Source organism: Acomys minous, assembly GCF_964271855.1.
Source record: "Acomys minous genome assembly, chromosome: 15".
Classification (NCBI taxonomy): domain Eukaryota; kingdom Metazoa; phylum Chordata; class Mammalia; order Rodentia; family Muridae; genus Acomys; species Acomys minous.
Genome location: NC_140497.1, coordinates 35,445,836 through 35,469,793, shown reverse-complemented (window position 1 = coordinate 35,469,793; position 23,958 = coordinate 35,445,836). Strand labels below are relative to the sequence as shown.

Sequence of the window (23,958 nt, the reverse complement as noted above, 5' to 3'; positions counted from 1 at the left end):
TTACCTCCTCAAAGTCCTGTGTGCATCCCTGCAAACAACCCAACGGTTAGAGACACAGCTGAGGCTACGGGGCTACAGGGGGTGGAGGTAGGGGTTGGGGTAGGGTGTGGTAGCAAAGCAAAGAGACAATGTGTACCAAAGTTCAGAGAACTTCTAAACAATTATAACCATGAAATGCCAGGCCAGGGGAATCCGGAGCCTGGGGAAAATGACTTCCAAGTGAAAGGGAGTAAAAGTGGGAGACACAGAATGCGGGGGAGGAAGGAGTCTGCCAGGAGACAGGTTGGCAGGCACTTTTGAGTACATCTGCCAGGTGGCTCCTGTTGATGCAAAAGATAGCAGAGCAGCCGACTCCTGGGAAGAATACCTCATTAGCATAGAAGATAATGGAGATGCAAAAGGGGCGTTGCATGAAAACGTGTCAGTTTTTAACCATATATCAAAATGCATCAAAGTAAGAAAGGGGCGCCAGGAGGCAGATTCAAAAAGCAACAGTGCCACTCAACAGTGGAGAATGTCCATCGGCTAGTCCGGGTAGGGGTTCAAGGTTTTTACTGCCTATTTTTTCCTTGGCTGTTGCCACAGTTTGCGGAGGGCCCCAGGGCCCAGACTCGCCTGTAGTTTTCCAGGACCCACTGGATCCTTCCATTTCCTCTTTCTCCCAGGCTTCTCACACCTAAAGTTTCAATAGGATGTCCTCCCCTCTTACCCACTATTCTGGTAGGTACAGTTTTTCATGGGGACGTACACCTTGGACTAGTGTCTCGATATAAGTGAGTATATACCATTTAGCTCTTTTTGCTTCTGTGTGAACTCACTCATTATGACAATTTCTAGTTCAATCCATTTGTCCACAAATTTTGGAAATTCCTTGTTTTTAATAGCTGAGTAGTATTCCATAGTGTAAATGTACCACAGGAGATCTAACTTTCACACAAACTCTGGTGCCCCATATTTGAACATGTCCCTTGGACGGAGATGCCTGGTGGCACTCAGAGGAAAGATAATAGGTCACCAAGGAGAGACTTGATACCGTATGAGCATATTCAGGGGGAGGAGGTCCCTCTCAGACACAGACTTAGGGGAGGGGAGGGGAGTAGGGAGGAAGTGGGAGGAAGGGAGGAATGGGAGGATACATGGGATGGGCTAACAACTGAGATGTAATATGCATAAATTAATAAAAATGTATTTAAAAAAAAAAAAGCAACAGTGCCAAAAAGGGACAAAACCAAGCATTTTAGTTTTAAAACTAACACGGAAAGTATGAAAAGCCAGAAGGAGCCATGACTCCACATAGACATTTATGTGTAGAGATTATTGCTTATATGTCATCTACATGCCTGCACAAAGGAGCCTTGGTAGTATAAGACTTTGACCTTAATGGAAAATGGTTCAAGGTACAATGAATAGTTGGCCATGATGACTCCTGGCTGCAATCCTAGTACTTGGAAGGCTGAGGCAGGAGGATCAGGAGTTACATGCAGACTTGTCTATTGGCTATATAGGGCTTGTAGCTACCTTGAGTTACACGAGGCCCTATATCAAAGACTTAAACAAACAGACACACAGACAGAATACTACTTAGAGATATATGGAGAATTTAGATGTTGGTATGAATGGATGAATTCAGTAGATTTGAAATTTTTATAGGACGTGACTTTTTAAAAACACAACTGCTAGGCAAACTGAGCATATTCTCACCCGCAACTAATACCTCGGTAGTTCCCAAAAAGCAGAAAAGTTCCAAGCATGATGCATACAGTCTGACCACAGGTAATAACATTAGGAATTTAAACATAATAATGTGAACTAAAAATAAACCTAGCCACTTACCAATTTGAAAGAAACGTGTTATGTAAATTGATGCCCAGAGGAAACGAAAACTTCATTGACAGGCCAGTTATTAACAGCAGTGAAAATTCCATACTTCACAACTTGAAGGGACACATTTTCACTTAGGCCGGGAGAAAAATCAAACAATATTTCCCTCGCTGCTCTAGTTTATTGCTCTTAACATGCTTTTCATCGAATAGAAAATAGAAGTAAACACATTTAGACATCAGGAGGTGTGCCCAGGAGTTTCTGTATGACAGTCTTTTAAAAAGCTTTTTGCAGGGCTGAGAGATGGATCAGCAAGTGCTGGCTACACAAGAGTGAAGGTCTGCGCTCACATCCTTAGCACCTACATAACTGCCCAATTGCCATGGCAGCCTGCCTTTAATTCCAATCATCAGAAGTGGAGACCAGGGAGCCCTGGGTCAAGCTGGCCAGCTTGACTAAGCATATTGGTGAGATTTGGGCCCAACTGAGAGACCCTGCCTCAAAGAATAAAGTAGAAAGCAATTGAAGAAGACTCCTGAGGTCAGTCTCCAGATACAGACATGCACACACGTGTGAGCATGCACCCACTCATGTCTATTACATGCATGTACACTTATAAAAAACATTTTTAGTCTATAGCATACTACAGTAGTAGGTACGTTCACAGTAGAAACAAAAGTGTCACCAAATTGTGAGCAAATGCATACTAATATTTATTTTATTCTAGTCTCCTCTATTTTAAAAGTTGATTAGCAATCCACAAGTTTACATTACTGTCCTCTCTGGATCATGGCCTGTGTTAGAACAATGCTTATAATAGCACCCTCTTATCCACTGAGGATTGCATACCACCATGGATACTAGAAACCACAGAAAGCATAGGAACCCTGCTGTAAACTCATGAACCATATCAGTCAACAATGGGCCACATACACGATACTACATGCCTAGTGACATGGTAGCCACCTTAGTTTGTGTTAGCACATTCCATGGTGTTCACACAATGACTAGATTGCCTAACACCACATTCCTCAAGACACAATCTGTCTTCAATTGTACTGAAGATAGATTAAATAGATAGACGGTAGATAGACAGACAGACAGATAGATATTCCTATGACGTTTAATCTGTAAATTAGTCATGGTAAGGGATTAAAAACATTAATAAAATATAACAATCATAACAATATCCTATAGTAAATCTTGTGTGGCTATGGTCAGAGTATCCTTTTCATGTAAAGGAAGTGTGCTATAGCTTTTCTCCCGCCCATCTGAATCTTTCAAACCAATACTCTTACGTCTTGGCATCTTTTTTTTTTTTTTTTTTATTAATTTATTCTTGTTACATCTCAATGGTTATCCCGTCCCTTGTATCCTCCCATTCTTCCCTCCCTCCCATTTTCCCCTTATTCCCCTCCCCTATGACAGTTCCTGAGGGGGATTACCTCCCCCTCTATATGATCATAGGGTATCAAGTCTCTTCTTGGTAACCTGCTGTCCTTCCTCTGAGTGCCATCAGGTCTCCCCATCCAGGGGACATGGTCAGAGGTGTGGCACCAGAGTGTGTGAGAACGTAATATCCCACTCTCCACTTTACTGTGGAAAGTGTTCTGTCCATTGTCTAGATCTGGGTAGGGGTTTAAGGTTTACCGCCTGTATTGTCCTTGTCTGGTGCCTAGTTTGAGTGGGACCCCTGTGCCCAAATCTGCCTATCATAATGTTCTACTTGTAGGCTCCTAGGACCCTCTGGGTCCTTCTACTTTGCCTTTCTCTCATGAATCTCACATCTAGAGTCCCACTAGAATGTCCTCTCCTCTGTCTCTGTTTCCTGGTAAGTGAAGGCTTTCGTGGGACATGCCCGTTGGGCTAATATGCAGATATAAGTGAGTATATACCATTTGAGTCTTTCTGCTTCTGAGTTAACTCACTCATTATGATCATTTCTAGCTCAATCCATTTATCCACAAATTTTGGGAATTCCTTGTTTTTAATAGCTGAATAGTATTCCATAGTGTATATGTACCACAGTTTCTTTATCCATTCTTCTACTGAGGGACACTTAGGCTGTTTCCATGTTCTGGCTATTATGAATAGGGCTGCTATGAACATGGTTGAGCAAATTTTCTTGCTGTGTGCTGGAGCATCTTCTGGGTATATTCCAAGGAGTGGAATAGCTGGGTCCTGAGGAAGCCCTATTCCCATTTTTCTGAGATAGCACCAGATAGATTTCCAAAGTGGTTGTACTAGTTTGCATTCCCACCAGCAATGAAGGAGTGTTCCTCTCTCCCCACATCCTCGCCAGCATGTGGTGTTGCTTGAATTTTTGATCTTAGCCATTCTGATGGGTGTAAGATGGAATCTCAGCGTTGTTTTGATTTGCATTTCCCTGATGATTAAGGAGGTTGAGCATTTCTTTAAGTGTTTCTCAGACGTCTTGGCATCTTTATTCAGTAAAATAAGTCACTTGATTACGAGTGCCGAGGATACTTCAACAATCCATCTGGTAATTAAGATGGCTTCCAAGTGACTCTCTGGCAGGAATCAGGCAGTGTGAACACACTCAGACAAAGGGGCAACGCTTTCTTGAGCAGAACAGAATAAGAAGGACCTCATGAGCTGTTTAGCTCACAAATGTTGTATATATTAAAAGTCAACAATCGTTTATTTCCTAAATCCTCCAATTAGCATTTTCTTATAGCAGCTGACAAGTAGCTAAAAGCATGGGAACGGACACCATATGTCACATACAACTTGGAGTGGAGTCTTCAGTCACTTTCATCCGCTGGGAGAAAGGTTGTAAAGCAATGTGCTGGCAGTTTTTATTGTAGTCCTGCTCTGCTTGACAAGGCACTTCTAGAAACGTATTGTAAGAAGATAACATTGTAAAGCCTAAAAGCACGTTTATGTCTAACAAAAGACGGGGAAATAAACATAATACAATGTCAGAAAGAACACATTTTTGCAGCTGCCTTGGTAAACCGTTTTAGGAGTGATTCAACGTGGAGCAGCCCTCCTCCCAGGCCCCCCGCCTCTCCCCCCGCCTCCCGCCCCCACAGCCTCTTACTCTAAGAGGAAGCCTCTCAGGTCTGCTGCTGCTCCTTTTGGTGGGGATGGTCATGTGACCCAGTCCTGACACCGAGGTCTACTGAGGACCTGAGGTGGGGAGCTTTGTTTCCTTAGGAAAGATAGAGGTATCACGGGCTCTGCCCCTCCTTCCTGGCATAGAATGTACATTGTGTGGATAGGATCCTGGACTCAAGGCAGCCCTCTTGGAAGGAATGAGGGAAGATTCTAAAGTCAATATATTAAAGCCATGCAGAGAGACCCAGGGTATGCTCTTTGAAAAGGACATCGATACACATCTGAATTGCATGCCATACCTCTCACGTTGTCCAAACAAGCCCCTTTGTTATCCACTCTTGCCTGTTCTCTATTATTTATAACAGACACTTCCTAATTGGTGATATAAAGGGGATTTAGAGAACCTAAATATTTTCATTACGGCTCATTCAAATTGACCTTACTTTTGTAAAAACAAGTGCCTGTTGCGCTCATCCTAAGAAACCAAGAGCTGATGTTTAAGCGATAGCTTTTGCGACTTCCTCCTAATATACCAATTAAAACACAAAAGTTCCATTATGTGACTGCCCTATTTATCCACTCAACAGCTGCTGGCCACTGGTTTGTTGCCAGTTTTTAAATGGTATGGATTATGCAGACATAAATATTTTCACATATGCTCTCTGGTTCACTTAGGGGTGCGTTCCTGTTGGGATATGTCATGGACAGGACTATTAGGATTGGGCTATACACACACTGAGAAATTGTCATATGGCTCTGCTCCCATCTGCACTTCCTGGGATGCCATTATCCCACTCTTATCAACATTTGGATTTGTTATTTCTTTTCAAAATTAGCCATTTTCCATTTTAGTGTGTGTAACTGAGACAGGAGGAAGTTCCGTGAAAGCTTCGTGTAGGCTCTGCCCCTCCCTCCGCCATAGCAGCCCCAGCCCCATGCGTCCTGCTGTAGTCCCACTAGCTAGGGATTAGTGGAGACGGGACCTAATGACAGGCCAATAGCAGCCATCAATAGAGGTGATGACATGCAAATATTTCGGGCTGAAATAACAAAGTAAAATGAGGAATTTTGCAAAGAAAGAGAGGGTTTAGACTTCAGAATCTTTCTGAGAGTTGTTGGCTTTCTTTGGGGAGCTTACAGAGAGCCCACACCTCCAGCAGGAACCAGAAAGGCTGAAAACTGCATTGTGCTTTCAGGAACCGACATGTTAAAGGCCTGAATAAGAGCGTGGATCTAACACAGCAGTGTCACTGGCAGATGCCGTTTTTGAAAACCCTCTTATCAATGTTGGGCACTTGGCACTTGGTGCTCGGCACTCAGCAGTGGCGCCATTTTCAACAGGATTCTACTGTATCTGTGGGTCCGCAGCCAGAGATCCATTGTGAGTCTTGTTCTTAGAAAACCCAGCCGGGCAGTAGTGGCGCATGCCTTTAATCCCAGCACTTGGGAGGCAGAAGCAGGCAGATGACTGTGAGTTCGAGGCCAGCCTGGTCTACAAAGTGAGTCTAGGACAGCCAAGCTGCACAGAGAAACCCTGTCTCGAAACAACAACAATAACAAAAAACAAACAAACAAAGAAAACTCAGAGCAAGTGTCAGGGGACGGTACACTGCAACCCAGCCAGTGTACTGCTAGGCGGTAGAAACTGAATCAGAGCTGCTGAACGCAGTGAGCTGGAATCTGGTCCCAGTCAGAATCTGTGTGGAAACACACACAAGCTCCAAGCATCATCTCAGCCACAGGAAGTGGCCGGCATTGGAAACCAGGCTTCTGAAGGAATACCTAGGGGCATGAGCAGCGCCCAAGACCCCGTTACTGAAGCACTGCCCACAAACTGGACGGCCATCTGTAACTTTTCTCCCAAAGGAAGCCTGGGGGGGGGGGGGCAAGAACAGGCCCATCCATCCCAAAAGAACTTCTGAGAATGAGAAAGACTTCTGGGTGGTCAGGGGAGGAATGGCAGTTGTCTTAAAGGCTGATTCCAGCAACGAGGCCCGACAGCATTTGTAGGCTATATCCCCGCAAGATCTCTCTCCTTCCAACATCAACATAACAAGATTCCCCTCCTTTTCCCTCCCCTCCCCTTCCCTCTGCCTCTTTATTTTTTTCCTTTTCATTTTCTTCCTTTAAAGACCATGGACTGGCTTGGTTTATAGAGGCATCTCTCTCTCCGCATCCTGAAATTGTGACTGTAATATGTCATCCAATGGCAATTCTTAGACTTCTCTCTCTATATATATATATATATATATGTGTGTGTGTGTGTGTGTGTGTGTGTGTGTGTGTGTTGATATATATGTGTTGTTGTTTTGTTTTTTTGTTTTTGTTTTTCGAGACAGGGTTTCTCTGTGTAGCCTTGGCTGTCCTGAACCAGGCTGACCTCAAACTCACAGGGATCTGCCTGCCTCTGGCTCCCGAGTTCTGGAATTAAAGGTGAGCGCCACCACACTGGGCTCTTCTGTCTATATTTAACCCAAAGTGCCTCATCTCCCACCTCTTCCGATTTGACTCTAATTCAGAAACGTTTTCAAAGAAGTGAAAGGGACCATCAATGAACTCCTGAATGATTCTCGAAAAGTATGCAAACATCTAAAAAAAAAAATAAGCTGATACAAAAATATGGAAATGGAATTCAATTAAGAGAGAAACACAAAACAACCAAACTGAATTGGTAGAAATTTTAAAATTTCCATAAGTAAATAAAAGTTTAGTAGAAAGCTTCAGAACAGAGTTGATCAAGGGGAAGACAGAACACCAGGGCTTGTGGGTAAGGGAGAGATAGTAGAGCCTTCTTAATAACTTTTCAATAACAAAAAATTAACAAAAACATGCTTTAAACATACAGGAGACACCATGAGAAAACCAAATCTGTGAACCATAAGAAGAGAAAGAGGAAAATGTTCTTATGCCAAAGAGACATAAAACATTTACAATACAATCATAACATAACATTTTCCAAATCTAAGGAAGTACAAGCGGCATTAAAGGACAGCACATACTTAAGACCAGAGGAAAACGCCATGTCATATAGTTAGAACATAAAATGTACTGAACAAAGAAACTGTATTGAATACTGCAAGAGAGAAACACCCAAGTCACATATGAAGTCAGACCCACCAGAATAACACCTGATTCTGCATCAGAACCCTTAAATGCAAGAACAGCTTAGAACAATGTTTTACATCCTAAAAGACAACAGGTGCCAAGCCAGTAAAGCTATTTGTCATAATTAAAGAAGTATAGTAAGAATTTTGGTGTCTTAAAAAACTCAGTTATCAGCTGGGTGGTGGTTCACATCTTTAATCCCAGCACTCAGGAGATAGAGGCAGGCAGATCTCTGTGAGTTGGAGTCCAGCCTGGCATACAGAGTGAATTCCAGGACAGCCAAGGCTACACAGAGAAACCCTGTATGTCTAAGATCTCAACGTGTCCTCTCCCCACTAACCTTCTGTCTTTCCTACTTTGTTTTGGGGTATTACAAAGGATTGGGGTGTAGAAGGGTGATAGATATAAGAACCAAATACAATAGATGAAAAAAAAAATAAGCCTATGAAGGGAAAATAAAAACTTTCCATGACTAGAAACAAGTTAAAGAATTCATGACCACTAAGCTGGTCAGAGAAGACACTAGCAAGAATCCTTCAGACTGAGGAGAAAGGTAAATGTACCCATCAAGCTACAGAAAAAGATAAAGCATGTTAGGGAATTAGTTAAGCAAATTAGGTATATGAAAACATATAAAACCCACCAAACCAAAAAATGACAAATATTAGTAACATAGTCAATAGTAACTCTGGATATTAATATCAGTTCTCCAATCAAGGGCACAGACTAAGAGCCTGGATAGAAGAAAAAGGACTCATAAATATGTTGCCTTTAAGAAACCTGCCTCACTATCAAAGAAAAGTTCTACCTTAAAGTGAAATAATGGGGAAAAATCTATTTCAAGCAAATGGAGACCTCCCACAGGTGTTGCTGTTTTAGTATCTGACAAAATAGATTTCAAACCAAAAATAGTCAAAAGACTTAACAAAGGTTATTTCATACTTATTAAGAGAACAAGAGAGCAAGAGGACATTACATCTCTAAACATATGCCAAACACGGATGCACTTAGTTTCCTGAAGCAAGTGGTTCTAGGTATGAAATCACAGGCTGACCTACCACAATAACAGTGGGTGGTTTTAATAAAGCTCTTACATCTATATAAGTCACCCAAACTAAAATAGAGAAACATTGGGGTTAGGTGATGTCATAGATTGAGTGAACCTAGTAGACCTCTACAGAACATTCCACCCAAATACTGCAGAATACACATTCATCTCAGCAGTTGATGGTAATTTCTTTAAAATAAATGATGTACCAGAACACAAAGCAAGCACTAAAAATACAGGAAAACTGAAATAACTTGTTTTTTCTACCTGACCACAATAGAATAAGTCTCTAAATCATCAGCGAGAGAAATTATAAAAAGTACATGAATTCATGGAGATCAAACAACACTCTGTTGAATGACAAATTGTTTTTTGAAAAAAAAATAATAAGAAGGAAAAAATTTGAATCCTAGAATAGAATGAAAATGGAAAAACATATCAGAACCTGTGGGATACAGTGAGAACAGTCCTACAGGGGCTGCAGTTTACAGCTTTAAGTGCCTACACTTAAAAACTCATAAAAACTTCAAATAAATAACAAAATGACACATTATAGGCTTTAGAAATACACACACACACACACACACACACATACACACACACACACACACACACACACACCAAGCCAAAACCAAAAGTAAAAGGTAAGAAAAAGTTAATAACTGGCAGAAATGAACAGAATTAGAAACAACAAACAAGAATGAACAAGATGAAAAGTTGGTTCTTTGAAGAGATAAACAAGACTTGGTCAAGCTCCTAGACAAACCCTGTGTGTATGTACATTTGACTCAAAAGTAGAAATAAAATTATCTATAGTGACAAAGTGGACTAATAAGAGACTGAGGGGTGGGAAAATGGAGGTAAAGCGTATCGGGGAGTTTGCTTAATATGTAATATATATGTACGAAAACTTAAAATTAGTTCTTTTTAAAAAAAAAAACAAAGCAAACAAAATAAAAACGTTTAATATAAACCCAAAGCTGAGACAAATTCTGACTGTACAGATTACCAAGTGGATGATCGGTGTAACCGGGTCTCACATAAGGGCACAGAATGCTATCATCTTACACAGGCACTTTCTCACATCCCTTTCCAATACCACTTTTCTCAAGTGTGAATTCTGTCCTATCATTGAACTCTAGATTTACCTACCTTCAAATTAAATATAGTGCAATAATTCAAATTAATTAAAATACTTAATAAATTCTTAGTAAAATTATATTTAATATATTCTCTAATATCATTGTTTTAGGCCAACCATTTGGCATTTGACTATCTTGGACCCATCGCCCACTGATGGTTTGCCTTTATTTTCTTGATTTCTATTGAATTAGTAAGTATTATTATTGTGCCATTCTTTTTCTATTAGCTTACTGTTTATATATTGATTGCAAAGTGGACTTAGGAATATAAAGAAATATAATATTGGTCTATTAACATTTGCTGTAACTTTTTATTTCTTTAACATCCCAGTTGATGTAAAAAGATAGGCTAGTTTTTAAAATTAAAAGCTTTACTTTCTGTTTCCGTGTATTTTAACTCTCCTCAGATTTTTAATAAAAAGACTATAATAATATTGTGTTTACCTACATAGTTTACTCTCTGCTATTCTTCATTGCTCCCAACATCGCTTTGATTCCGTCAGATAGCGCCTTCTTCCAATTTGAGGGATTTAAGAGTTCTGTCCTTTAGACATCCTGGTAGTATCATTGCGTGTTGGGGGCAAGGGAGAGAAAGAGAGAGCGAGGGAGGGAGGGAGGGAGAGAGAGAGAGAGAGAGAGAGAGAGAGAGAGAGAGAGAGAGAGAAGAGAGAGAGAGCTGCATTGTGTGTGTAGAGGTCAGAGGACAGGAGTCAGTTTTCTTTCACTATATGGGTTCCAGGGATTGAACTTGGATCATCAGGTTTGGCGGCAAACACCCTCTTACCTGCTGAGCCATTTCTCCTGCCCAAAAACTCTCAGATTTTGACTCTTAGAAGCAGCTCCTATTATAGCTTCACTTTGGAAGAGTATTTCCAGAGGGTATGGGATTTTAGGTTGATGCTTGCTTTCTTCCATCATTTTGAGGCTGCCATCCCACTGTCTCCCTGGATTCCAACACTTATGCTGGAATGTTGGCTGTCACTCCTATGGTTCTTTGATCGACATTCCCTGGCCAATGTGAAACTTTCTTCATTGTCTTTCTTTTTTCAGTAGTTCTGAAGTCCATTTCTTCTTTCCCATCATTCATAGCACAGCTCGCTCACTCTCTGTTTCCCTCCCCCTCCCTCTCCTTCCCCCTCCCTCTTCTTTCCCTCCCCCTCCCCCTCCCTTCCTCTCTCCCTCCTCTCTCTCTCTCTCTCTCTCTCTCTCTCTCTCTCTCTCTCTCTCTCTCTCTCTCTCTCTCCCTCCCTCCCCTTCTCTCTCTGGTTCTGGGAATTGAATCCAGAGCCTTCCCGCATTCCAGTGCTTTCCCATGAGCTTTGCCTCCTTATTTTTATTTTGTTCTTGGCTGAGTTACCCAGGTTGGCCTTAAACTCCCTGTGTAGCCTGTGATAGTTACTTCAAAAAAATCAATTTACTGTAACTTGGAATCATTTTGGAAGAGTCATAATGAGGAATTATCCTGATTGATTTGGCTTTGGGGTATGCACACAGAAGGGGAAGACACATCCTGAGTATGGATGCCACCATGTCAGGAGCTCGGCCCTGAGCTGTGGAAGAGTGAGGAAGGTAGCATGGTGAATTCTTTCTCTGACTTTGACTGTGGTTGGACTCCCTGCTTTGAGTTTCTCCCTTGACTTCCTCTCACTGATAGACTATGTTGGACTTGTATGCCTCTCCCTCCCTGTCCCTCCCCCACCCCTGCCGCCACGTTGCTTTTGGTCACAGTGGTTTATCACAGAAACAGAAATGAAACTGCACTCTAGCACAAACAGGTCTGCAGCTTGTGACCCTCCTGCCTCAGTGTCCTGAGTAGCTGGGGTGACACTCATAGCCCCTCTGCAATATGTGTTAAGTGTTACTTGTTAGTTTAAATAATTTTTCTTAATCGTTCTCTATCAAACACTACTCCTTTCCTATTTTGTTTCTTCTTTCTTGTACCTCATCACTATATCCCTTGTTCTTTACACTGTTTTCTGTCTTTACACCCTTTTGCCTCTCCACATGTAACCTGGATGACTATCAGTCCTAGAATTATCTTTTCAAAAACCATTGTAGTTCACTAGTGAATATTTTCATTTCATTCTTTCAAGTGCATGACTAATATCTGGGTCACTTGTAGACTTGAACCTATTGTCTGGTTTATTCCTCCTGATTTGGTGGGAGTTAGGACTTGTTTTCCTTTTTATTTTATTTTATTTTATTTTATTGCAGACTATTGATGAAAACATTATGTGATGTTTGAAACCATGTGACACTCTGCATGCCATGGTCTTCTGAAGAGCATGCATCCAGAGTATAATGAGGAAGAAAGATTAATGAAAACTCAACTTTGTGTTTAGGAAGCTTTTTCCCTTTTGTATACTTCTACCTAATTCTTATTTATCAGATGGTGTCCCTTACTGTTCCTGTTGAAATTACAGAATGCTTACTGGGTCTCGTCTCCTCTTAGTGGAGGCTGAACTCCAATGTCTGTGCATTTCCTGTCCTATGAGCTTTGCAAAGGTGAAGTTTCATGGCCTCCCAGCTGCTACATCTGAGATCAGCACTTGACTGCTGTAGAGATTTGCATGATTGCCAAATACACCTCCCTCTCCAGGTGTGGGCGTGTGTCCAATCTATTACACAAGCAGAGACATGTCAACTGTCCAATCGTTGTTCTAGTTATGCCTAGAGAAAAAACTTTCAAACTACTTAGCCTGTCTTTGTGCCAAGTAGGACCCCAAATTCTAACAATTTTTTAAGTATGAAGAAAATGTCATTTTATTATATAGATATTTCTTAGTGCAAGGAACAAGGACTCCTTTAAAAGTTAGCTTATATATCCATGGGTGGAAATGACTAATCCTCAGAAGGAGACAAGTTCAGAGTCAATTCTGCTTCTCTTTGTTTAGTGTGACTGCTACGAAAGTGGTTCACATAAATTAGTGCTTGGGAACAGAAGTAGTTTGTGCCAGTGTAATTTAATTCCTTGAATGTCAAAATGTGATCTATTATTAAACAATATTTCAGTTGACAGTTCAGTTTTTCTTAATAACTTTAAAAGCAAAAACTAACAACTCCTTGCTTTTTAACTTACTTCTCAAATACAAGTATTATATTATATTTATACATATAAAAGAAAAAATATATACTAGATATAGATATATACTTGTCTCATTCTAGAGATTAGTCATTTTCATCCATGTATATATAAATAAACTTTTAAAAGCATTTTTGTTCCTTGAACTAAGAAATACCTTTATAATAAAATGGTTTTGTATTGTATATATAAAATTTAAGAAGTATATGAGTTGTGCATCTATCTGGTGCTGGATGTTTTTATGTATTAAGATAGCACAATGTACCTTAGTGAGATTCTGTGTGAGAGGTATACTTTCTTATGTGAAGTAAGCAAAAGGCATATTTTAATGAGAACAATTTTAATACCAAATACTAGGGGTTATATAAAATATTATATAGTTAGTGGTCTATGAAATGTCAGTTTGAAAACATCTGAATTATCCCAGGAGGTCACAGTAGCACCATCCCATCAAAGTGTAATGTCCAGAAAACAGCAGACCATGACGTAAGTGTTGGGAGATGGGGATGAGAAATGGCTTCCGACTGACAGTCCACCTTGGGGTCATTCACATCCAAGTTCTGTAAGCAAAGCCGGGAGAGCAGGAACCATCACAGCAGGGCCAATGGGACATTATCACTCACTATCTGTTCAGGTGCAGAGATCCAGGCAGTGGAGCAAGAAAGCCTATCTCAGTTGAGAGACAGACTGAATGTATGTCCTGAAGACACCATCAATTTGGATGGAGTGTGTATATATGTGTATGTGTGTATATATATATACACACACATATACATACATATGTCTCAGAGAACGGACTGGATAAGCAGCCAACTAGACCAATTCTAGGATAAGTAGATTTCCCTTCTTGATCAAGTCCACCATGGTCTTTCCTGGGTGAAATCTTGAAAGAAAAAACATTATACCTTAATGGGGATGCTAAAAGCCATGAATGAATAAATGACTAACAAAGAAAGCACTTGAGGAAAGACTGGCAGTGTAATGGAACATGGTGTCAATCAAATCGTTTTTGGAGAGAGCAGAGTTAATTACTGCTAGGTGGATTTGTGTGGGTGCTTTGTTTCGTTCTCTTTGGTCTTCCCTGATAGGAATCAGCAGACTGGAAGGGGGCGTTGTGTGGATAACTCTCACGGCAAGAGTCCGTGGACTGGCTTCTGGATATGCCACAGGCTCACTCTGATCTGTCAGTGTGGGCGAGTATTTCTCAACTTCCAGGCTGCTACCTCCACGCCTGTTTCATGATTACTTGAAGAACACAAAATTTGATCCTCTGAGGTCCCTACAGGTCACCCCAGTATGACAGAGGTGACTATGGATTTTTGGGCCTTTGTCTCAGGGGTCTTCAGGGAAGGTCATAGCCAAGGCATGGTCTGGAAGTTAGGTTTTGTTTTCATGACAACCTTTTTCACTCCGTCTTCTTTACTCATCATTACTGATGAATTTGGAAGGGAGTTGCCCTTAATTAATATACATTCACCAGACCTACTCTTGTTCCTTTTAACAGTTTACTTCTTGCTGAGTCATCCCACCTTATGCTATTTCTGATGACCTACTAAGTGTTCTAAACACACACACACACACACACACACACACACACACACACACACACCAAAGAGTTAAAAGGAGCCACCGCTATGTTTGTGCAACTTTGTGCTAAATATTTTAAGGCATTTCTTGTCTACTATATTTTTTTTCCACAAGGCTTCCTTGCTCAAAACAAACTGTCAAAACAAATATGCAAATCCATGATGTCTACAGTGTGGGCAATACATCCATGTAGACCTGACATCCTTGTGGAATGAACAATTTCAAAGCAATACTCAGCAGGCGTTCATCAGATTCTATTCTTTCATAGCTATGAAAAAAATCCCAGATAGAAGTCAATATCCCAACATTTCTCTATGGACTGGCCATCTGGTCTCCTAGTTCTGATACTTTTCCATTGTGCACATCGTTTTCCTCAATGTGCTTTGCTTCCTAGCAACTCTCTCCGAGGACCACCAAGCTGAGCCCATAAACATCACATTTCTCCTGGCTTCCTAGAGCCACAGGTCTCGCCTTCCAAGTGGAGTTCCCGCTTGCCAACTTTGACACGTCTTGTAACAATAACTCCTGTGAGCTACAATTTATGTGATGTGAGACAGGTGTGCAACTGTTGAATCCATGTCTCAAGAGAGCTTATTAAAGTGGCTAAGCCAATTAACTCTCATAGAACACGTAACCTTTTCCAGGAAAATACATCTGAGGTATGGGAGCTTGTGGGAACAAGTCTTTGGCGGGAAGCTTGGCCTTTGATCTCTGAGACCCTTTCCCCAGGGTTGGCCTGGTCCCAGAAGGCCAGGAGAACTATCGCTGTAGCTTTCTTCTGATGTCAGGAGGAAGGAGGCAGGCTGTGCCATGAAAGACTGGACTTGTGGACTAGGTGAGAGCAAGCTAGGGACCACGAACCAGACGAGAAGCAGCTTGTCTTCTACACTTGAGTCCAGAAGCTTGATGGAAAGTGACTGACTGGGCATAAAAAGTGATTAACAGGAAGCCAAGGTGAGAAAGAAGGCTTCGATTAACAGGATAAAGTCAGAGTTAGCTTTGGATCAGGAAAAGAAATTCTCTAGACCAGGGTCAGAGTCTAACCTCCTCCCAAGGGGAACCAGACGAAGATGGAGTGACCATGACCAGAGTTATGGTTCCTGGAGGCCCCTTGGCATAAGCAAGCAGTGGCATGCTCACATGTGAAGCAAATGCCTCAAGAGCATCATAACTGTGAAAGGACTATAGTGACTCCTCCCCATCACACAAGACATCTGGACTTCCTGAACTGCGTGGCGTTCCTGGCCAAAGCCCCCATCCCTAATGAGGACTTTGGATGAGAGCAGACTGAACTTACTCAGGGTTCAAAATAGCAGGGCAGCCTTTTCCTGCCCAACTCATCTGGGTATCTGGCTCTGTGGCCCCTGCTGAGAGATTTCTTTCCATCCCTCCCAACTCAGTCTGTGTCCTCTGAGACCTTACACCTGCCCCTCTTCCCTCTTCCCGTGGCCGATGGTGTCTCAGGTATATTGAGTCACTTCTAGGAACAGCTGGGGTAGGAAGTGAGTGCTATCCCTGTGGCCCTGTAAGGACTCCCTCCCCTCCCCTACTTAGTGTGCATCTTTATGGGGGAGTGTGCAGAGACATGGTCTTCAGTTGCTCTCCACCTTCATTTTGGAGACAGGGTCTCTTACCAAGCCTGGAAGTCACTAATTAGGCTAGACTGACCAGCAAGCTCCAGGGACCTGTCTGTCTCTGCCTTTCCAGCACTGGGAATACCGGCACCCATAGCCTCCATCCGAGGTTCCCCAATAATTCCAGAGAAGTGTTGAAATCACAATAGAGAAAATGAGAGGGACCATGTAAGGAGGGAGCAAAATTGTGCACCCAGCACTGATACTGGTGGCCCATAGAACTGGGTCAGGAATTAGGAAAGGAAGGGCACAAGGCTCTCTGGGCCACGTCCTGCCTGACAATGCATCATTATTTAGTTAACACCAATAAAGACTATGTTATAGGTCCAGGAAGAGGCCAGAGCATCCAGGATGGATTCAGGACCTCAAGACTCTGCCCCCTGGCCCCATCTCCTGAGGACTCATTTGATATAAGAAGTACCAACTTTGAGCCCCCCTTTTCCTTTTGCTAGGACCCCTGAATTCTCTGTCCCTCTCCTCATTTCATTCTCTGTCTACACTCTGGTAACTGGGCAGGTTGGTGGGTTTCCCAACAGGAAAAGACCCTCACTAGACTTTGCCAGAGCCCATGCACCAGTGCATGGGAATTTGCAAACAATTTGGAACCTGACAGGATGGATGGCGCCTCAGGTTGCTTGTTTGCTGATGTGTTCTTTGCATGTCGATTCTCTCAGGCATTCCTTGAGCTAGGGAGCAAGACAGGCAATAATTCCCTAGAATTATTACTGGATCACCCAAAGGAGCTTGAAGCTCACAGCAGTCAGTCCAGCGCCTTTTCTTGGGTACCAATAGAGATGAAGCAGTCAGCCTTCTGTGTTCCTGAGTCCCAACATCAGCACCTGCTTTGAGCCAGATGAAACCAAGGTGGGAATGAACCTTGAATTCACAAACTCACAAGCTGCGAGAATACCTGGAACCCAGAAATAAGTCTAGGAAGAAGCTATGGTCTTGCAACCCACCGATTCCTACCTTAAGCTAACTTAGCCTGTAATTCCCACGCTAGTGCCCCCGCCCTTCTACTTAGACCAGCGCAAGGGCACTGTGACTGAGTATTGCATGGCATGGGACAGTGCATCAGCAGCCTATCATCTTCAATGACATTAAACATCTATGATGCCCATTCCTCTCCTGCAGTCACTGTGTCCATTTGGTCTTTGTACCAAGTGTCTGTAAACAGCACCTTGATTCCTTCATCTTACTTGTCTTGTCACCCGTGAACTCACTTTTCTAGGGACTCTTTCATAACCCTCTCAAATTGTCTTATCCCTTATTAGATGTACAATATACTCATCATTGTACGATATCCTTGCCATTGTTACATTGTGCCCATATATATATGGCACACAATATATATATTAAAGAACTATCTCTCTCCTTTTCTGGATAGTAAGTTCACAGCAGGAGGTGATGGGTGAAGATCTGTGTGTCGATTTTAGCTCATGGATGTCTTCTGGGAGATCCCATGGCCACAAGTGACACCCCTTAAAGATGCTTTGTAAAGGAAGGGTTTCACCATGGTCTGTAATTAATAGAAGTTCACCCCCAGAATGCTCTTTAAGACTTTCTGTTGAGGTTGGGCGTGGTGGCGCATGCCTTTAATCCCAGCACTTGGGAGGCAGAGGCAGGTGGATTGCTCTGAGTTCGAGGCCAGCCTGGTCTACAGAGTGAGTTCAGGATAGCCAATGGTACACAGAGAAACCCTGTCTCAAAAAAAAAAAAAGAGAGAGACTTTCTGTTTAACATAAAAGATGCAGCCGAAAAATCATAAGCTCTTGGCTATGTCTCCAAGTTGGAGAATGGCTTCTGTGATCAACATTAGAAATGGCCAGTGCTTTGGGGGTCCTACAGAGAGCTCTGGAAGATCACTTGTTGAGACAATCTCATACCTAAAGTGAGAACTCTGTAATCATTTTTTTCCTGACACAAACCAACAACATCAGTGCTGGGGAGTTTGCAAAGTTTCTGTCAAAGGAAAAGATGCAAAGTGATGCCTGCCTAGAGGCTTGCAGAATTTTGACCCAAGCCTGCCCTTGCAAGACATCATTGGTGACAGAGATTTGGTTTCATTTGATAGGTTGATGAGTTCTTGCCATGTCTAAATCACATAAAAATAAAATCAATTTTATATCACAGGTATGGATATGTTACTGCATCAAAAAGTACTTACAATTCTACAACATTCTCATGCACTACATGATGAGAAAAATTATAAATGCATTATGTTTGGATATATTTTCTTTAGAAAATGTGTGTGTGTGTGTGAGAGAGAGAGAGAGAGAGAGAGAGAGAGAGAGAGAGAGAGAGACAGACAGACAGACAGAGAGACAGACAGACAGACAGACAGAGAGACAGAGACAGAGAGAGAGACAGAGAGAGAGACACAGAGACAGAGACAGAGACAGAGACACAGACACAGACACAGACACAGACAGGTAGAGAATAAATATGGAGGTTGGAAGCAGCTTTGTAGAATTGATTCTATCTTCTCATCTTTACGTAAACTCAGGTCACTAGGCTAGAATCATCTCACCAGACCTGGATACTTTTTTTTTTCTGAAAAGAAGTCAGTCTGCCTTTTTTCTTCCTTCAGTCCTTTATTCCTCCCTTCGTTCCTTCCTTTCTTATTTTTTTTGGGGGGGGGCTATAGAGGTTAAACCTAGAGCCTGGCACATATTAAACAAGCTCTTTGACACCTATTTATACCCTCAATCCTCAACATTTTAGTTATAATCAGTTTCCAAAAGAAGCTGATGCTTAACAAGTATTGGAGCCGACAAACTATGCACCAAGGTCTCTTCCAGTTCTAAAATTACACACACCTCAGAGACTAATGCCAAGCTGGTGACAGTATTGGGAAATTTAGTAGCTATCCAGATTGTTTCATTTGCATCACCAAATATCTTGCTGGAAAATTGTTGCAGTTTCCACCCAATGGTTTGGAGTCATGCGCACAGAAGCAGTGACAGAGCTATAACGTTGGCTCACATGCTTTGCAGTGGATGCTGGCCTTCTAATTGTCCCTGTGCCCAAGCATCTAGGATCAACTTGACAGATGTTCATCAAGGTCATCCCATGGCGGGGCAAAGGAAGGTACCATAGATAGTCCGTACCTCTTGATGAACGTCAAGTATGTTTCTTGCACAAATGCAAATGAGATCACTGTGCTTGTAACTACCCAAAATGGCTAGAAGCTGAGTCGATAGCCACATATAGGCCTTGTCTGGAGGCAGGGGCGGGGGGGAGGTGGAGATGGCCAGTAACCACACTTATTTTCCTACATAGAATATAGCTTATTGGTCTGAGCACCTGCACAGAACAGGAAGAGGCAATGACCCTGAGCCAAGGCACGTCCAACATCACCGTGGGACAAATGAATGTTTGTGTCCAAGCGTTCCTGGTGGCAGGCTGTGGAGAATTAATGTAACAAAGTCCATAGCAAAAGGCATAGAACTGGAATGCTTACCCTTTAAAGGCAACTGGAGAATGAACTTAAAATCTATGGCCGCCATTTTAAAGTAGGACTGGTGTGAAGAGATTAAATGTCCTTTCTCTATAGCATTTTAACACCTGTGCCAATTCCCAGACTTCTTCCTTGGGATACCCATGTAGCTTTGGGTTGTTATTCAATATTAACTGAAGATTCTTTTTATCCTTCAAAATAGAACTTCCTTGACATAGAAAAGTAAAGTTCGTGATCAATATGTAATTAGCGCTTAGCCCTCTCAGAGGACCAGTGGGTTCCAGTTGCACCATTCCTGGCTTGTTTCAGCCTGGAACTCTTTGCTGAGCATCATATCCTCTGTGCAGCTCAACAGCACCAGTGGGCAGGGCTTTGAAGGCTTTGTTGACACACATCAAATGTGTCAAGACTTGGGCTGAGGGAGAGCCAACCCTTCCCCACTGCTCAGTTTTTCACCCTGTTGCTTTATCTACCTGACAGGAAGACTTGAACCTGCTGCCATTTCTAAGCTGCATTTCTAAATATTGGCTTAATGGTGAGACTCAAAGTGTCATAACACAACTCACAGGTGCAATGAAGATTGTCCAGGCCTCACAGAGAAGTCTGTACAATGTCCCATCGGGAGTGGAAAGGGAAACAGAAGATGGAAGAAGACAAATAAAATCCAGGCGTGTTTAGAGACATGCCTGAAACTTTGCTTAATCTTATAGAGAGAGATGAACACTTGTTACGCCATTGTCTGAGGCTGGAGGGCACTAGAGGGAGAGAGAATGGAAAATAGTAACAGGACTCCCTTGGCCCTTTATTGGCAGAAATGAGGACACTTGTGCATGGCAGCCTGGCATGGCTAGCCTGCGCTCAGAAAGACTTCACTTAGGTGTTCATTTTTGAAGGACTATAAAGTGTCTAAGAAACAAGGAAGTTTCCATCAATTTCTATAAAAACTTCAATCCAGATATTTGGCTAATCTCCACGAAGGTGACTGAGGAAACTTTTTTGTTTTGGCTTCTTTCCTTCTCATTGTTAACTCTATAACTATTACTAAGGCACTTTTACCATGTCATATTAACTACTGGACTATGGCTCAAAAGAAGTGATGGGCTCTTCTTATGTGTAAGGAGTTGTTCTGGGGGAACAATGGGATATAGTACAGGGAAATTGCTTTTGAGATTCATCACATATTCAGTGATAGATAAATTAAAAGTCTATCCGATGAAAGAAAAATAATGCACTGTAAGACAACAACAAGTGCTTTGGAATATGATGATTGGTCCCTCTCTGGATTTCTTCCCACCTTGCAGTACCACTGGCTTCTATGGCTATACCATCAATCCAGCTAATAAATGGAATAAGAAAATTAACAGATAGTTCATAAAAGGAAAATGTGCCCTCAGTAGCTATCAAAGAAATAAAAATAAAAATAAAGTGAGGGTCTATAGTATCCCAGTCAGAATGGCAGTTGCTAAGAAAACAAATAGCAAATGCTGACACACATGTGGACAGAAGGGAATCTTTATGTTCTGTTGGTGAGAATATAAGTTAGTCCAAACCCACACAAAAGTAAGTAAGGAGGCTTCTTAACAAACTACCATATGACCGAGCTACACCATTCCTGACTATTTCTCCAAAGACTTCTAAGTCTTATTACAGAAAAACTTGCATGTCGCCTCTCCAGCACGATTCACAGTAGCTAAGTTATGGAACCAACTGAAGTGTCCAGCAACAGGAGAATAAATAAGGAAAATGCAGCATATGTACACAGTGGCTTTTATGTAGTTTGTGGGGAAATTACACAGCTGTAAAGCAAAGCAAGGGAGCATCAGAAAGACAGAGCTCATATGTTTTTCTCTCATTTGTGCTTCCTGGTTTTTATACAATCACACAAAATCACACATGTATACATTAAATAAGAGTAGGAATGAAACTGTTTAGGTGAACAAAGGGGGTTAGTGTGAGTGGGGACAGCCAAGAGAAGCGGGTGATAGGATCATGAAGGGTAGAGGAGGGAGTTTATTCAATATATAATATATATATCTTTAAGAAAAAAATTTAAATCTCATCTTTTAACTATGGTTTGGTCTTCAATGGACTCTTCCTGTGCCCACTCTGTGGAGTTTGACATTTGGAGGCAGGGAGAAGCCTGGAGGTCTGCACACTCACCTGGCCAATAGTACATGTAGACCTTCCTCCTGGCTTTCATCAGAGTGACCCACAACGGCTCTGACCCATTCCACCAGAGGGGCATCAGGCTGTCTCGGTTGACCCCGATGTCAAATGACTTGTTGGTTCTGGGATCCCACATGTAGTTCCCGATCATCTGGTGGACCTCACAATGGCGACCTGTGGGGATGAGGAGGCACATGGTCACTTTAGTCTTTGTTTCTAACCTTTGTTTAATCCGACTACAAAAGCATTTCATGCTCATTTAGGGAGGAGAGAAAGTACCACATCATGTTATTTTTCTGCTGTTACTACAGAGGCTTCTTTTTTTTTTATAGATGATACCATGAGGACAAACAAGATAGCCACCAATGGGCTCAAGGCTAGCCAGGTCTACAAACCAGATTCCAGTCATGCCAGAGCCTTATAATGAGGCCCTATCTCAAAAATAAAACAGATAATCCACTAGTTGACTGAGGGTGGAATTATGGCATAGAGCTAGGCCTTTCCAACTGCTCTGTTTTGAGTTATATTAACGGGACGGGGGAGATGGCTCGGCAGACAAAGGAGCTTGACCTGAGGTCCATGCCCAGAACCTACACCATGAAAGGAGAGAACTAACTCTCTCACGTTATTCTCTGTTCTCTGGTCCTCTGACTTCTGTGTGAGCAACACACACACACACACACACACACACACACACACACACACACACACACACACACCCCAAATTGTAGTTATAGTGAGGATATTTTGGGTAGAATTTGGCCATTTCTCCATAGCCTGAGGTCTATATGTGCCGCAGCCTAGAAGAGTGAATTTTTGTGACAGATGGCTTGGATTCTCACCCCTGACACAGTTCTTTATCCCTTCAATTCTCCTCCCACAAGATCGAGGACCTAGTCTGGTAGGACCATAATCCTTCTCTTTCGTGGAAGAGATGAGTTACTGCTTTGTTGTTCACCCTATAGCATTTGGAACCACATAAGTGCAAAACATGAGGTACCAAAGTGAGCTGGTTCTGTGGACAGCGCTCTAGCCCAGAAGAGAAGCCAGAAGCGAAAGGCACAAATGCTGGGACTCTTTCAAACATTAGGCTAAGTTATTTATTTTTAGAGAATTCTGTTATGTCTTTAAAGTAAAAATAACACACACATTGGCAAGGGCATCAAATATTGCTGCAATTTGAGCGGGTGTCATTTGGCACAGGGACGAAATTACACTTACCCCATAAGCAAGCTTAATCAGAGTACTGCTCTCTCTTTGTTTGTGGCTGTTTCTTCTGGTCTCACCACCCCCCAAAACTGTTTTTAAACAAAAACAAAGAGGAAATACCAAGGATAAAATTTACAAAAAAAGGGGGGGGGAGTCTTATCTCTCTCCCATCAGAGAAAGCCAGACAACCCACAAACCGTGTTTTACATTTAAAGCCCAGAGATTAAATGAAAAAGAGCTTTTACTCAAAGCTGCAGTGTTCGTAGATTTATCTCGGCTAAGGCTTTTGCTTGTGAACTAAGAAAATTTTAAAGGGAAACAGAACAGCAAGAATAGAACCACAGAGCAATTTCTCCATGGTTGAGGAATTGCAGCTCACACACACAAACACACACACACACACACACACACACACACACACACACACACACACACACATTTCTATCTACTACATACTGTGGTGAACATAGAGAGCGAAACGTGAAGCATAGCTCCCACCTTCCAGTGCTTTTTAATTTAATCCCCAGCAGAGGGTCTTTGCATAAGACCAGCTTCCCGGAACAGAAACTAGGAAGGGGACCCAACCTGCTGTTTCCCTTCAGTGCCGTGACCATCAGCAGTGT

The 23,958-nt window shown here is 42.1% G+C and overlaps 1 protein-coding gene across 1 annotated transcript in view; it reads right to left on the bottom strand.

Moving 5' to 3' along the window:
- The window catches only part of ENPP6 (ectonucleotide pyrophosphatase/phosphodiesterase 6), a 99,771-nt gene that overhangs the window by 32,198 nt on the left and 43,615 nt on the right, over window positions 1-23,958 (bottom strand). The window contains exon 2 of the mRNA XM_084758962.1: window positions 22,121-22,300. Coding sequence (XP_084615088.1) covers window positions 22,121-22,300 — 180 coding nt within the window. The remainder of the gene's footprint in view (window positions 1-22,120; window positions 22,301-23,958) is intronic.